This window comes from Crocodylus siamensis, chromosome 9 (genome assembly GCF_052110815.1).
Source record: "Crocodylus siamensis isolate JL-2025a chromosome 9, ASM5211081v1, whole genome shotgun sequence".
Taxonomy (NCBI): Eukaryota; Metazoa; Chordata; order Crocodylia; family Crocodylidae; genus Crocodylus; species Crocodylus siamensis.
The window spans coordinates 25,250,086-25,267,017 of NC_143403.1; the positions used below are offsets into that span (position 1 = coordinate 25,250,086).

Here is a 16,932-nt window from a genome sequence, read left to right on the forward strand (position 1 = left end):
GCTTTTCTTGAAAGATCCAAAAATGATGAGTTATTTGTACATGGCTATGTTTTACGTAACTCTGATCCTACTGGCAAGACAGGTAATGATTTAAAAGCAAAGCATCCTTTCCTTTTTCACTCTGTAATAGTTTATTTAAGTAAAATGCACCAAAATACTGTTTTAATTTTAGGGAGTCTGGGAATAGGTGTTTGAATCTATTTTCTGTCTCAGAACCTTGTGAGGAAACCTTTTATTTTTGGGGAAGAGAGAGGGAGAGGTCCCATTTTTCATTAGTATTGAGGCATTCAACTTTTGGATACAATTTTTCACAAATGGCTTCAAGATAGTGCTAACAAAATTGTGCAGGCAGACTTTACATCAGGTAATCTTGTAGTAAGGATGTTATTTTAATATGCTGTTACCCAGACTGACTTGGTATGTCATGAAGAATGATTTGAAATTGATGTCATTATTATATAAAATACAATCATGACTTAGGTGCGCATGTTGGACTGGGTACATCTGACAGCACCAGAATTGCCTACACAGTTACCTTTTGACTTGTGTACATATAGATTATGTATTCACAGATGTGGGTATAATTTTTCAATCAAAAATTAAAGGCCATTCAGTTACACCATCAGCTGAACAAACTTGCAGTCTACATTGATTGAATTGAGACTAGTCCGTCCTACTTTGAGACGTAGGTGGATTTAACTTGTACGTTTTTTTGTTTGCAGATTGACTATTACTGCCGACTGGATTGCCTATGGAAGAATAAATTTAAAAAAGAACACGAACAGTTTGAAACTATGGAGAATGTTAACAGGCTTTTGCTGGAAAATGTCCTTCCAGCACATGTTGCTGCCTATTTCATTGGTGAAAAGCGAAATGAGGTATGCTTAGTTTACTGGGCTGGTAAGGACAGTAAATAAGACTTTCAGAATACCTCCTGCACCAGTGGAAAGGGGGTTCAAAGCTGCTGTCTGCCCTCAGTCCCATCCTTTTTTGTCCAAAGTTAAGCACCCCAAGAGCTTTCCAAATTAAAGGCTCTGCTACCAACCTGGCATTACAAAAACTGTTAACTTTTACGTTGGCAGACACTAAGTCCATTCAGAGCTGATCCTTGGCTTTGGGTGGACAATTGGTTCAAAGGCTATGAACAGACAACACATTTATCCCTGGTTAAAATATTTCTGTGTTTGTCCCAGGACAAAAATATCCCAGGACTGACGTGCACACACATTACCCTTCTAATCAGGGTTTAGTGACTGGCTAACTGAAGTGATGCTTTTCTGCCGTTGATCCAATTATGCTATTTTGGGATAACTGTACAAATGTACTTTGTAATGCCCCAGAATAAATGGGTACTAGCTCTTATCTGGAAACTTGTTTTTAGGATTTATCCTGGGATAAATATGGCACCCTAGAAATCTGTGAAATCTGTTTGCAGTCTAAAAGACTCACCTTTCTCCCCAGACCACATTTTACAGAGCAGATAGCCTTAATTTTTATAGGAAATTAATTGAGGTGCAGATAGCATCTCCTTAGCAACACTTCAAGAGGAGATGGTAAATAAAAGTGATTTTGTGACTATCAGACACCTCCTTACACCAGCACTTCATCACCTGCTCACTGAGCCACTGAGTTCTGGACTAAGAAAGTAGTCAGTGTCCAGAACATAGGTAGGGGTGTGGTGGGAGGATATTCTGAATAGTGATTTTCTCAATAGTTTTGGTAAAAGAAATGTAGGAAAGTATATTCCTTCTGTTAATGTGGCCACATTCCAGTGGTTTAGGTGGCTTCATTTCTAGTTGCAATTGTTTTTGAGAGTACCAAACAGCTGAATGTTGTTTTGGTTACAGAGCATTAGGTTACAGTGGTGACTGTGAAATTGCTCTTGCTTTTCCACAGGATTGGTACCATCAGTCATATGACTGCGTCTGTGTCATGTTTGCATCGGTACCTGACTTTAAGGTATTCTATACTGAGTGCGATGTTAATAAAGAAGGACTGGAGTGCTTGCGGCTGTTGAATGAAATCATTGCTGATTTTGATGAGGTATTTAAGTTTCAAATGAGCATAGCTTGCATTTCATGTTTGTTACAATATTAAAATTCTAGACACTTCATTGTAGGAATCATGAAATTAGAAGAAAATTAGTTAATTGACCCTGATGCTCTTAGGCAGAAGCCAAGGTAGAGGTGCATCTTATAGGCTAACTGAATCAGCGATGCATGAACTCAGTTCAGCCTTCAGTTTTGGAAAGTAAAAATTCTAACAAACTCTATTTTATGTTCTCTTGCAGTTAGGATCCTTTAATAGTACTGTATCGACAAGTTTCAGTGTTTTTCCTCATGGATTTGAATACTGTTGTATCTGAGATTTCATTTTTGCCTTGCGGGATTTACTTAAGTCTGTTGTAGAGAATACAAGATCATTGATGAGAACATATTGATAGATGAAGAATTAGTCTTTATTTCTATAATTTAATTTTCTTCTCACAGCTGCTGTTAAAACCTAAATTTAGTGGTGTTGAAAAAATCAAAACCATTGGAAGCACTTACATGGCAGCAGCAGGCCTCAGCGTTACACCAGGCCAAGAAAATAATCAGGTATGTTACCATTTTAGAAAGCATTTAGAATTCCACATGTCCTTATCTGAGTCTGGACGACACAAGTAATGGGGAAAAAAGGAGGGTCAAATTTACCAGCAGTCACAAGTGGTGATCCAAAAGTGCATCTTACAATGTATGTTATAAAAATAAATATATCTAAAACAAGGTTTTCATTCCTTTTTTGGGCTCTGGAGTCATGAACAAATCCCCTGGTTTTAACACAAGACCCAGGACTATGGCATAAGATTGCAGTCCTATGCACAGCAGGAGACATCATTCTTTTTCTAGCTCACTTCTTTTGAAGTCAGTTTGCTGTTTTGTAATTTCCCAGTCCTTTGCGCTGCAGACCAATATAAGAAATTTCGTATCTCCAATAGCTTTAATTTATCTTTAGTTTTTACAAACAGATGTTATATATCTGAAATCAGTGCAGTTTCCTTCAAATTTTCACGAAACTTTGTATCCAGCATCTGAACATTTCTGGACACAACAGAATAGTTTCAGTTGAAGGCATTCAAGAAATTACCTGCTTCAGGTTATGAAAGAAACTTGATTAGTATATTTGCTATGTAAGAGGCAACCTGTTACAAAAGTGTTAGCTGAGGTAGTGAAAATCAGAGCTGAATTTCAAACACCATGATTCAGGGACTTTTCAAACGGGGCATTTAGTTCAGGCTCATGCCTGGTGTACCCTATGAGAAGATAGTACATGAGAAGATAGTATGATGAGAAGTACATGAGAAGATAGTATGAGGATGTATGTGCTGTTATACAAGACTTTTTTTTTTTGCTTTAAGTCTGGGAAAGGAGCCAGGATTATATGCATCAATCAGATCATGCTCTCCTCCTGCCAGCTGGAGCAATTTACTGTATTCTTCTCTGAACCAAGCTGTGATTTGTACCCAGGTGGTGTTTTACTTGAAGCTTGATGAGAATGGGTGCTCTATTCCATATAAATTATTTGTTGACAGTCCTGGACTGTATCAGAAAACAGTATTTCAGTAGTAGATTGACATGACTTTGTATGCTGTTAAGGCATTAATGTATATGATAACATTTTCTAGGACAAGGAGAGACAGCATGCTCACATTGGGATCATGGTAGAGTATGGAATTGCCTTGATGAGCAAACTGGATGGCATCAACAGACATTCCTTTAACAATTTCCGCCTACGTATCGGTAAGTTCAGTTCATGAAGGATTTGAATGTGACAAGTTTGGTAAAAAAAAAACAAAAAAAAAAAAAACTAGAGCTGGGGAAAAATGATTAGACAAGTAGGCTGCTGGGTACCACTGAATTGGTCATAATGTGACTAGTGTAGTGGTGTAGCATATCATATAAATGCTTAACTGAGCTAGACAGTTGTCTTATCCAGCTTTTAAATTTGGCAAGCAGTGAGGATTCTGTATCTGCTTTGGGGAAACAGCTGTGCAGCCTTGTGATTTTGCCAGTCCTGCACTATTCAGGCATTGGTGTTCCTCCTTTGAGCTTTGCTTGGGGCACAGTGACAATGATGCTGTAGCTGGCTAAGCTGGGTTTGGGAAAACATAGCTTGGAGTCAAGAGGAGAGGGAAAGCCTGGCGGTGGGGTTGGCTGATTACAAAGCAACTTGAGAATTGTTTTACATCTATAAAGTGTAGAAAGATTAGACTTTGCTTATAGCACAGGTTTGTGAGTCGGGAAACCTAGACTGTGTGCTCAGTTCTGCCACAAACTCCTGACACTAGGCTGGAAAGCTCACTTACGTACTCTGCAGCTCTGTGTCATCTGCAGAACTACCTGCAGATGCAAGCAGACCTAGACAGGTTGGCATGTTGGGCAGAACGGAACCAGATGAGGTTCAATGTAGAGAAATGCAAAGTGCTGCATTTGGGAAGGAAGAACCCACACCTACAAACTGGGCATCGCTAACCTGACCAGCACTACAAATGAAAGGAATCTGGGGATAACAATAGACCCCAGTAGGAATATGAGCCATCAGTGTGACGCAGTAGCCGCTAGGTCCAATAGAACTCTGGCATGCATCAATCAATGCATCTCCAGTAAATCCAAAGAAGTGATTCTCCCACTTTACTCAACATTGGTACAGCCGCACCTGGAGTACTGCATCCGGTTCTGGGTGCCGCACTTCAACAAAGACTTGCTAAAGCTCAAGAGGGTCCAGAGAAGGGCCACCTGCATGATCAGGGACTTGGCAAGCAACACGAGGAGAGGCTAAGGGATCTGACTCTTCAGCCTAAAGAAAAGAAGGCTGAGAGGGGACCTGACTGCAGATTACCGCTATAGCAGAGGTGCACATCAGGGGCTCAGTGAACAACTGTTCACCAGGGTGCCCTGGGGGAAGGCCAGTTTCAGGCTGAACATTAGGAAAAACTTCTTCACAACTAGGGTGTCCAGACTATGGAAGCTCCCCGCAGAGGTGGTGCAATCCTCTACCGCAGAGGTCTTCAGGAGAAGACTGGACGCTCACCTGGCTGGGGTCACCTGATCCCAGATGTCTTTTCTGCTCATGCAGGGGGCTGGACCCGATGATCCTTCGGGGTCCCTTCCAGCCCTATGATTCTACAATGATGGTGACCTGCCAAAAGATCAAAGTAACTATTGAGACCCAAATCTACTGGACCTATACTGATATGTTTTTGTTTATATAGGGATAAACCACGGGCCTGTGATAGCTGGTGTGATTGGTGCCCGCAAACCTCAATATGACATCTGGGGTAACACTGTCAACGTTGCTAGCAGAATGGAGAGTACTGGTGAACTTGGAAAAATCCAGGTAAGAACATGGGGATTCTAGATGTTTCTGGAATATTACTTCTAGAATTGTTATTGGTTAGGACTCAAAATAAATATCCATTGAGTTTCACATCAATTTCTAATTCTGTTCACTCACAGGTTACAGAAGAGACCAGCAGAATATTACAAGAACTGGGATATGTGTGTGAATGTAGGGGGCTCATTAATGTCAAAGGCAAAGGAGAACTTAGGACTTATTTTGTGTGCACTGACACAGCCAAATCCCAAGGTGCTGGATTGAACTGAGGCTGTAACAAAGTCTGTCAAATGGGTTTTGAACAACCACATTGCTTCTATGAAGACTTGGTATTTTTCTCCTTATATAAAGGAGATTATTCTAAACGTGTGCTAATGGTCCACGTGCATCTCAAGAGACTGACTTACAAAGAAGACAAGTCCTGAAAGTTCTTGCAGGAAATGGTTGGCTTGTCTGTTCCTATGATGATTTGAAGAGTTATCTGGTATGGCATTGCTGTATTTCCTGTTACTTCCTTTCCTGCTTGCAATATAGGAGACTGAAAGCCTCAGCAAGGACATACATGAACGTGTTATTTATCTCATTGTCAGGTGAAAACATTCCACTGCCTTGTTGTTAGATCTGCCAACAGTATTGCATTTGTCACGAACACGAAGTGACAGTAAGCTTTGGGTGCAGCATATCTTTCAGTTGCATTTTCTTGAAACAAAGCAAACTTTCAAGACAGAAGCCTGCTGAACAGAGGGACGGACACAAGAAAATTACAGTTTATTATGTGGCAATTATACTGTTGCTTCTTCATAAGAGTAATTATGCCATAGTTTGTATTGGGTTTCCCCTGGTAACCAAACTGATGTATGCCTCTCCTACCTTAGTCACCAAATTTACACAATCTTTCTTGATGAACAGTTGTACTTTTATCCAGAGTTAGTTCAAAGAACTTATGTCATGCGATATGTGTACCTTGGTCTTTCACCCTGCTTTTTCCATTATTCAAGGAAGGTGAAGGTTTTTTTGAATAACGTAATATCTACTGGCAGGAAGTTGCTTTGACTTTCAGAATCAACTTCAAAGAAATCCAGCATGTGAAAACCCATGTAGACCTGCATGTTGGTAAGAAACAGTAAATGATGGCTGCAGAGAGATGCAGGCCTTCCATTCATCACAGTCATGCCATTGCATGTTTGCCAAGTTAATATCTAGCACTGTGCTCTTGTTTGGTTTCTGCTACCTGAAGAAGGCAGTTCCTCAAATTGATAACCTAAGGTAAACTTAAATCAGGTGCCCTGGTTACAGCATGTTTTCTCTTTGCCACCCTGTCCAGACTAATCATTATGCCTCTGTTCTCGGAGCTTTGCAGGTTGTAAATTACATTGTCACCTATTTTTATTATGCCTTTCACAGAATATATGCTGCCAGCATCTTTTTTGTCTGATCATTTTGTTATGTGAACATTTTTGGTGAGACTAGGACAATTCTAGAATAGCAGCTACTCCAGCTGCCCTCCCCGTGTCAGAATTCCCTGACAGCTTGGGCTGAATCTGACTAGTGTTTAAAATTCATCTTGGGGCTACTGTTCTCTTCTAGTGTAAATACCAAGTAGTTGATGATCAGCTATAGACTTTTTACTACTAGTGAGATGTCCATCTTTCAAACATGGTCTGAATAGATATTGATATACAGTATCTAGTAAAATGAATGCACAGTTGTAGTCTTTAGTTAATACTAAGGTAATTCCCTCTTTAGAGCCAGACAGCAAAACATTTTGGGTGCCTATACACATGCAGGGAGGCTGCTCTGATGCACTGTAATTACAGGGTGTTGGAGCAGACTCAATTAATCCAGTCTGCTGGAGCGTGGTAATTACTGTCCTCCAGCAGACTACAGTATCATATGCGTCAATGTCCCTGCACTGAAAAATGGTGGTGGAGGTGGTTTAACTAAGGCTTGTTCAAAGAGCTTTAGTTAAAGTGTCCCTGTGCTCCTTTTTCAGCTCAGGGACGCTGATGCATGTGATGCTTTTTGTGCTTTAATTAGAACGGCTCCCAAAGCCACTCTAATTAAAGCCCCCTGCCCTGCAGCACATCTATAAACTCCCTTTAGTTTTAGAATATGTATGAAGAAAGTTTCCTTTTTTTTATTTAGTTAAAATTCCTGGCAATGGGAATCTTTTGAAAAACTAGATAGAACAGTAATGAAGTATATCACTCAATTTTGGACTGTATTTAAGTTTCTTCTTTAGCATAAGCTTGTGGAAGATATCAAGAACACATATTCAAGATGACAACAAATATGCCTGCATACAGAAGGTGCGTATTCATAACTGTATACTTTGTATACCTGATTACTTTGCACCCATATATAAATTCAGTTGAGGTGTGTAGGCTTCAAAAATTGCCCCCTAATTAAAAATAAAACCTTAACATTGTTTGATATATATACTACCTGCAACTTGTACTGAACATCTGCACAACAAAGGCTTTGACAATAGCCATAACACCATCTTTGGATAGGGACTAAATTGAAGGGACTGTTTGAATTCTTGAAAATAGTTGGCGAAACAAAATGATGGTGTATTAGTGGTTTTCTTCAGTTTAGAATATATTAATTCTAAGGAAGATTTTTGTAAGTGATTTGAGGTATAATCAGTGAATTTCCTCTGAGTTTTTTCTCTGTAATTCATTGTCATGGGTTGGGCTGCATAAGCTTCATAATACAGGTTGCAAAGCTAAAAATTATATATATAATTACTACAAAAGGTCCGTGTAGAAAAATGATGTTTATAATGTTCTGGCATGGCCTAAAAACTAGAACTGTGCTTCCCTGACTTACTCCAGCTGTTTTATTCCATGGTGATGGGGAGTAAAAGGAATGAAGAATTGCACTTCTTACAAATTAGTTTAATGTGAAGAGTTTTCCTTTAGCAATGTAATTAGTTTTTACTAAGCCTAAACAAGATCATGCCTACATTCATTCCTGCTCTTGGGCAAAAAGCATCTTTTTAAAGATTAATATGCCCAGTATGTACATTTATTAAGTAAAGAATCTCTCTCCTGTGAGTGGCTATGAAGCATAGAATAATTAATATTTTGTTAAGATTACTTTGTAGACAAAGCAGCATTTGTAAACGTTTGTTTTAGTACCAAAGCATGACTGCAGCATTATCTACCATGTTTTGTCTAACGTGACACTGCTGTTTTCTAATTACTGTGTAATTTCTTTGAAAGCTAAAGTGCCTATGTTTCAAAACAGGAACAAATCTGAGTAATGTCCTAACTGGATTGAAATTTTTTTTTTAATGTCTTTGTCAGTGTGGTAGGTCAAAACTGTTTTTGCTGTAGTTACCAACAAAAAATACATTAGACAATTGTAGTCTGAGGTTGTCTAGATCTTCTGTTCCCTCTCATCAGCAGATGAATAGTTTCCTACTTGAACATCTTGCTAATATCAGGTCAATGTAATATTCTGTTCTAAACTATTTTTGAGTAGCTTCCATTAGCCCCTTCTAGTGTACATTTGTAATGCTAGATGTTTAACAAGCATTTGTTTTTGAGATGTTAATTTATTTCGTTTTATAAGCACCAGAACCAGTTCGAATGACCATATTGCCTCATTAAAGTATTTTGAACTTTGCATTTTTCTTATGGGTGGAACTGGTTTGAAAATAGACTATAATAGCAGTAGAAATTTAAATAAAACTTAAGGCTGTAGAACAAAATCATACCCAACAGCATTTTAAATGCTTCTGTTTACATTGTATTGTCATTCAGGCTGATGTTATTTGGATATAGATTGGTTTCAGTTGCAGATATTTTCCACAGACTATAGCTTTTTGAAGTAGATGAAGCAGGGTTGTCTCTTTTTGTTACCTGTGGTACTGCTGTGTGATTTTTAAAGGGATACGATCAACTTAATCACATGGCTGTCTGAGTTTTTCTGTATTTACTTTGTTGCTGTATGAAAGCTGAGAAAATGGAAAACAAGTCAAAAGTATTGACTAAGGGAAAGTGTATTTAAGCTGGACTTTTTTTGTTCCCTTAAATGTCGTGTTTTCAGGCTGAAATTTATCTTGAACGGCAATTGCAGTGTTGGGAATTCAGCCTAAAGCTGAAAATAAACAAAAAAGTTGCCTCAAGTGAAATTGAGCCTTACCAAAACAGTGCTTTTAATTAGCTGTTTCTTAACAGAACTGTGAACCCTTACCTGTTGAAATTTAAGGAATAACTGCTTAGGACAACTTCTGTAGAATACTTGTTTTAAAAACAGACAAGTCTAAAGCTACAAAATGATGATTAATCTCCATTTAAAGCCGATTACCCTGTATCTTTAAATAATGAATCGGTTACCTACTGCATAGAAGGAATATACTTTTGTTTCTACCATAAAATAAAAAACTTCTTAAAGGTAACTTGTTTTGCAGTTATTTGGAACATGTATGAATATCCAGATTTTCAGCTACACAAGCTTGAATTTGCAAGCTCTTTATGTTTTCTACTTAATTGTTTCAGCCCAAGTTAGTACTGAGAACACTGAGATTAAAGAAGTTCTTCAGGCTGTCAGCAAAGTAACTAGTTATACAGTAAGAATTCATGATTTAACATGCATCTATGAAAAGTAACTGATAACACAAAACCATGAAATTCTGATATAGTTTAATGAGTTTAAAACTTTAAGACAAAACACTTCCATTAATGCACATTGTACAAATGTTCAGTAAATCCACCCTGAAGTTTTAGTTCTTAAATAGAACCAAATAAAAATATGCAAATGTAAAACTGAAGTTTCAAACTGCAACTGGATCACATTCATTCCCAGCAACAGGAACAGTCTTTTTTGGTTCCTGAAAACCTGTGATAACAAAGAAGAGACCACACTGATGTGAGTGGGATAACTAGTTTTGTTCAGTGAGTGGTAAGTGTATAACTGAATATAACTGCTCAAAGTCACTGCATAAATGTAATGTAAATCCACTAGTAGTAAGTTCAAGGTTCTTGGACAAACATTTTAAAACAAGTGTATTTTTAAACTTAATAACCAGATGAAACATTCAGTCTTTTGCAGTATTTTATAGGACACACAAGTCATTTATGTCAGTTAAATATGCAATGCTGCTTGAAGCCATTTACTTCTGTTGCTCATTTACAACCTACTTAAGCATTATTACTTTTTTTCCTCCTTCATAAAAAAGAAAAATTTAATAAACAGAAAATGTGTAATTTATGTAGTTATTTCTGTAGCATGCAAAAATCAAGCTCTCTTTAATTTACTATTAAATGCTACCTTTTGCTCATACAGGTATTAATTAAATGAAAGCCAGACTGAGAAATCTGGCAATTCCAAAAAACTTAAGATACGGTATGTTGTACAGAGTGAACAGGGAAAACCAGTGCAAAATATAAAAATTTAAAGCACTAGCCTATTTTAAGTAGAACCAGCTAATAATTTAATTTTGCACTATACTACTAGTATACCTTTTTATTTACTTTATACTTTAAGAATGCCAAATTTCATAAATGTGCACCCTTAAATGGAAAGTAAAATCAGGGAAATCTGAATACACACGTTCCCAACATTAAGGTTGCTATTTAGATGAACTAAATTTTTTTAATCATTTGTTTGTTTTTTTTCTTTGGCTCAGAGTTGTGCAAGCGCAAAAATTCCAACACGTTTAAAAGAAGTGGTTGAACCAATCTGTGCACTTGCTTCAAAAAAAGAACTAAGCATGGCAGCTTTTAACCCTAAAAAGACTTCTAGGACCAAGTAACTAGAACCTCTAACTTTACTGTAGTTATTAAAAACTACTGATTGGCAGATAAACTTTAGGTGTATTAAGCCAGATCCCCAAGTCTACTCTGAATACTTACCATCTGTTAAATTTACACAGTTGTCTTCAGTGTCAAATGAAGGAATGGAAATTCCCATTGCTTTCCTAATGCCGTATGTGCTTACAATATCACCAGGAGTCACTTGTTGTGCAAGTTCTTTTAGGTTATTTGTTACTCTTTCAGCTAAAAGTTATAAAAAAGCAGAGTCATTTTTAAATGAAAAATTAAATTTTGGTGCTTAACATGCAGTAGGGCAGCCTACTGTGCATTTATTTAGTACTTCCTTTTGCAAGTGTACTTCCTAAATGCAATGCGCAGTAGGCACTGTGCATTAATGAACGTGTAGATGCACTCACTTAAGAAATGGCTTACAGCAGGGGTTTTCAACCTTTCTTAAGGCATGTACCCCTTCTGGGTACACTTCTGGTGGAGTGGGGGGGGTGGTGGCTGGATGCAGAGTGGGGTGGGGCTTACACGTGACAGTGGTGCAGGTTGATGGAGGGCAGCCAGCGTGTGGGCTCCCTCCACTGTGTCTGGCCAGCGCCTGTGCAGCCTGCATAGGGAAGCCGTGCTACCCTTGGCCCCCCTCTTCCCCGGCCCTGCTCCTGGGAGGCAGAGGTGCAGAGTGGTGGCACTCTGTTCCTGCCTGCCAGCATGTACCCATTAGTTCTTATCTTCATGCCCCCAGTTGACAACCACTGCCTTACAGTAATTTGTTATAAGGTCAGACTAAAGTGACTGAACAAAAAAACCCAGAAGTTATATATTCATACCAAGGTGCATCTCTTTGTATGATGGACCCAAAAGACATATCATATTAGGAGGCGGTTTTGTACTTAGTCGTTCATTCTGAGCATCTTGGAGCTCTCTGAGTAACTTTGTTGTTTCATCAAGTTTCCTCTGGAAGATTTCAGCTTCTGGTAACAAAAGGCCAAAACATGTTAGTGCATAATACATATTTGTGTACACATGTACATCTCCCACACGCACACACCCACCCACCCCACAGCAAATACATGACTTGAGTTACTTTACGCCAATGGACTGAATGCAATAAATGTATTCCACAAATAAATATGAATGTTTCTAATTCCAGTAAAATTTAGACAACTTGCCTTCAGAGTCAAATTCTTCTACAGGCATTCCAAAATTTGTTACATCTTCCAGTGCGGTAAGTCTGTCATTAGCAGAGTCCATCCTGCTAGCAGCTTCTGTTTCCATTATCTGCACAAAGCAAGCCAAAGCTAAGACTTTTTTTTACTGTGAATGATCACACTGTCAGTTAGCAGGTAACAATTTTTATATTTGCTCTGTCTGCTCACTTCAAACATTCACATCAGAAAAATCTTACCTCCACATCCTTTACAGAATCGCTTCTTTCATGCTGGCCTTCAACTTCATCCACTGGCTAAAGACAGGGGGGAAGGAGAGATATTTAGTAGGGCATTAAAATGAATTAATGATTTCAAGTAGGAAGCAAAAATCAGTATCTTCCAAGATGATGCTCGTAAGTGGAAGGTGAAACTGAGTTTCCACCTGTACAAGTAATTAGTAACCTTCTAACTTGACTGGAGTAAACTATCTTCCTCAGCTGTAAAACATTTTTCAAAACCTTGCAGATGACTGTGGGGTTTGCTACATGCAGTATAGCTTAATTTTTTTAGTCTGAGTTAATGTGACACTTTCAAGAAATTACACCTTATTTTTCATTAGTTAATCTGAAGCAAAAGTGACTGACCCATGTAAGTAGTCTTGTGTTAGTATCACTGCTGGGCACAGGACTGACTGAGCTAAGATTCAATGATACAACACAATCATCTGGAGCCAGAATTCATCTTCAACTGTTAAGGCCTGGCAATAATCTTCCCAATGTTAATGTAGTTAGCTAGGCATGATGAACAGTCTATTCCTCTTAATTGCCTAAACCTAAAATACCAAAAAAAGGGAAGAATGAACTGCACCAACTACATTAGCAAAGGCTTTTAAACTCAGATTGTGGCTGTATTTTTGCACCACCCACCCTTTTGGCCAAATCAGCCCCCTTGATTCTGATTCTGCTCAGCATGTGCATTTGCTGAAATCTCACTGGTCTTAAAGAAGACTAGTTGGCTAGTGACTGTAAAAGTAATTATCGAAGAGTCCTTATGAGGGCAGGAGAATAACTTCTTGTATTAAAGCTAGAGATCTAGCTGCTAAACACTTTATGCAGATAGGAGGAAAAAAAAAAAAAAGCAGCAATCCATGGCTAAAACAAATGGCATAATTTACCATGCTTCCTTAACAGCAAGAGAACATCATGGCCACAGTATAGAAACCAGGGTAACCAGGGCAGGAAGAAGAAGGATGTGCAGAGTATCATAGAATGAAATAAACTACACATGTTCTTTTTCCATTAAAGTCCTGGAAGGGCCAGCATAGGGACCCCCACAGATGTCACTGGCCAGTCAGCATGACTGGGTTCTGTATTTCATTCTTCTACCATAGGTGCTGGGACACAATACAGCCTAGGCAGTAGTTTGACCCTTCCATGTCTGCAGAACTCAACACCTACGAAGAAGCTTCACTGGAACACTGGTCTGGTGATGTTTCTTGGAGCCAGCACCACAGCTGGGTGTTCTCTTATAGAAATTATGATCCAGCCATGTATCCTTCTGTCATGAAGACTGCCTTCAAGCTATATAAGTGTGATGATTGCTGATTAAACTTCTCAGAAAACAATTTGCAGCCATAAGCAGGGGTTAGAACTTCTCCAAGCTACCCTTTATCTCCATCCCAGGTAAACACAATCCTCCTTATTTATATCTCTTTTTCTATAGGATGTGGAATTCAGATCAAAACTATATCAGTGCATTAGGACTCAGAGTTACAATGAAGTGTCCATTCTCTATTTTACAGCATACATTAAATATGTAGCTGCACATTTACGAAGGAGAAGCTACAATATGGTTTAAATCAGTACTATTACAGGACCCTTATAGGATTAAGGAAAATTCTAGAATTATTCTTTGTAAGCTCTGGTGCAAGCAGTATACATTGGTGATGGTGAATTATGCAAATCTGTTTGGAAGGATTACACCTGCTAGCAGGGGATACAAAATCTCAAGCTATGTCTGTACGGCCTTCAGAGAAAATTCAGCTGCACCACTGAGGGGCCGTAGGCACGGGGCAGGAGTGTAGGGGAAGTGTAGGAGGGGCTTCGCTCTTGGTAGTGCTCCTGGGCTCACACTGGAAGCCATAGTCACAGCTTTAACCATTTCTTTCTGGTACAAGAAATGAAACCTTAAACAATGTAAGTACAGTACACCATAACATAAAGTGTTATATACATGCACACATCTCTTCAAGCCCAATACCTCTAGCTTATTTTTTCAGATGAAAATTACTGAGAGACAACTTTCCATATAGCTGCTGAACTTCAGGCTGGAACAGGGTGGTGGTGCTCTCAAACTAGCTTAAATATTGTAGTCATTATTTAAGCTAGGCTAGTTACTTTGAGCATTCCTGAAGCATCCACAATGGCTCCTTCCTCCGTTGTGACATTTTCTGTTTCTGCTACCTTGCTCAACTCCAGCATACCTTGTGCTAGTTCCTTACAAAAATTCCTCCATATTCTTTTTCTTTGCATCGTTAAGCCCAGGAATTTGTTTAATCAGACCTTTAATCTTTTGGCTTACATGCTTTAGCAAACTGAAATAACAACACATCAATGTCAACCTATGGCCTATGCCACGCTGCTTTCAAAGACTAAAGGAGTTGCACATTTCCAGGCATCATCAATCAAACTGACTGCATTCTTGATGACTGCAGAATATGTGAACATTTTCTGTATTGTCTTCAGCAATGAGAGAAGTTTCCTTGGGTGCATCTATACGTGCTAGTAATGTGTTTGAATAAAGTTTGCAGCTTATTGGTCCTGGGTACTACATCTGTATGTATGCCTGGGAACACAGCATGTTGAACAGGGTCCAGGGGCCAGCGTGGTAACCAGGTGCTGCTTTCCCCACCCCCCCGGTTCAGCACGCTGCAAAGGCACTGGCTGGGGCAGCATCTACACGCGTGCTGCTGTGGAATAAATTAGTTTACCCTATAATAGGGGCACATGTATAGATGTGCAATGTTTACTGTGCAGCTAATTAGTCAATTGCACAGTAAACTTCTTCTGTAGACACACTCCCTGTGTATACATGCTTGTACTGAGAGAGTCTCTGAACCCTGGGCTACAAGGTCACGGCATTACTGGTAGAAAAGAACAAGTTGGAAATTTTCAAAGGCGTTCACTGATACAGGATGACTGAAAACTGTCCACAAGAAGACTAGCTTTGAAGTAGAATTTCTTATTACTTGGGTAATTTCTCATAATGGGATAAGTTCACTAAATAAGCCATTCCTAAAAACAATGCTGGGTCATCCATTTCTTCTATTCCACTTTCAAACAACATACCACCTTTCTTGCAAGAAAGTGTGATGCCTGTGCTGTTGTGTTTCCTTCTTTAATCATCAGCCCATAAACACAAAGTATCCTCCGAATCATGATATCTTCATTTCTATGTCCCATGTTTTTACTGTCGATACAGACAGCCAGTCTAGTACAAAGAGGATGTTCTTGCTTAAGCCAGTCATTAATAGTTGTAGAGATGACATCTTTGTCTTGACTTACCTTTGCTGCTGTTTGACTTTGTGGTCAATTGCTGCTATATTTTACTAGATAGTTCTTGTAAAATGCTTCCTCTGAACATTACCAGTCAAAGGTTTCAAACTCATATACGCTATATATAGTTCTTGTTTAAATATAAGCTTTTCAAGGAAGGCACTTCTGTTCATAGCTTATCACCAAATACTGCAAAGTAAACAATGAGATGTGCCTGCACAGCTTATCCTAGACTCAAGAACTGTGATTTAGCAATCCAACTTTATGCTCATGAAGGCCTAAGAGTAAAGGTACATGCTGTACTAATGCTCATGCTGCATATTAAGTGGGTTACAAACCATGAGGTTCCACTGTATGACCTTTGCTATTGTGTCAAATACATTTGTATAAAGGCACAATGTGCATCAGTGCTGAGAAAATGACAGCAGTGTGCTTTTGAACGAAAATAACTTTGATATGTTTTAGTTCAAAAGCACGCCACTGCCATTTTCTCAGTGCTGACATGCATTTTACCATTTGTATGCACTGCAGCACTGGGTGTTTTTAAAAGTACCTGGCACTGCAGTGCAAGCATGTGTACAAATGCCCAGGGTTTTTAAGAATTAACAGTGGTAGACCATACTTAATGCTGAATCAATAAGTACCTTTATAAAATGAAGGCTAGCATGACTGCATTTGCAGCACAAGCTTTTTTTTTTTAAACTTTATTTTCCTCTGGAAAGTTATACCAGTGGTCAGATCATCACAATAGGGTTTGTTTCAGAACACAAACCTGCTTCCTCCCATTACAGTGACACTGCTGGACAATACTCACACCACAACATCCTGAGACTGTCTTTTATTCTTAACAACCTCAATAACAAGTAGTTAGAAATGACAAAGTGAAGAATGAGAAATGATGAAACTGAACTTCAATTTAATATATTAAAAAGCAGCAGATTGAAACTGTTGTATTTTATATTCTTGACTTCAGTTTGGAGGAGAATGAAAGTTATATTTACTATGTGGGAGACTGACTTGAGTATCAATTGGGAAAGAAGTTAACATTTTAAACCCTGCCTAAAAACGCATGCATCACTTAGGGGC

At 38.6% G+C, this 16,932-nt stretch overlaps 2 protein-coding genes across 3 annotated transcripts in view; one reads left to right on the forward strand and one right to left on the reverse strand.

The window, feature by feature from the left end:
• The window catches only part of ADCY7 (adenylate cyclase 7), a 130,510-nt gene extending 120,622 nt beyond the window's left edge, over positions 1-9,888 (forward strand). Inside the window, exons 21-27 of the mRNA XM_090063742.1 lie at positions 1-82; positions 723-878; positions 1,897-2,043; positions 2,490-2,597; positions 3,665-3,779; positions 5,252-5,376; positions 5,496-9,888. Coding sequence (XP_089919868.1) covers positions 1-82; positions 723-878; positions 1,897-2,043; positions 2,490-2,597; positions 3,665-3,779; positions 5,252-5,376; positions 5,496-5,642 — 880 coding nt within the window. The 3' untranslated portion in view covers positions 5,643-9,888. The remainder of the gene's footprint in view (positions 83-722; positions 879-1,896; positions 2,044-2,489; positions 2,598-3,664; positions 3,780-5,251; positions 5,377-5,495) is intronic.
• A 120-nt stretch (positions 9,889-10,008) lies between these two features.
• The window catches only part of BRD7 (bromodomain containing 7), a 30,910-nt gene continuing 23,986 nt past the window's right edge, over positions 10,009-16,932 (reverse strand). For both annotated transcript variants that reach the window (XM_090063743.1, XM_090063744.1), the window contains 5 exons: positions 12,550-12,606; positions 12,314-12,422; positions 11,972-12,115; positions 11,238-11,381; positions 10,009-10,221 (listed from right to left, as the gene is read on the reverse strand). In XM_090063743.1, coding sequence (XP_089919869.1) covers positions 10,157-10,221; positions 11,238-11,381; positions 11,972-12,115; positions 12,314-12,422; positions 12,550-12,606 — 519 coding nt within the window. In that variant the 3' untranslated portion in view covers positions 10,009-10,156. The remainder of the gene's footprint in view (positions 10,222-11,237; positions 11,382-11,971; positions 12,116-12,313; positions 12,423-12,549; positions 12,607-16,932) is intronic.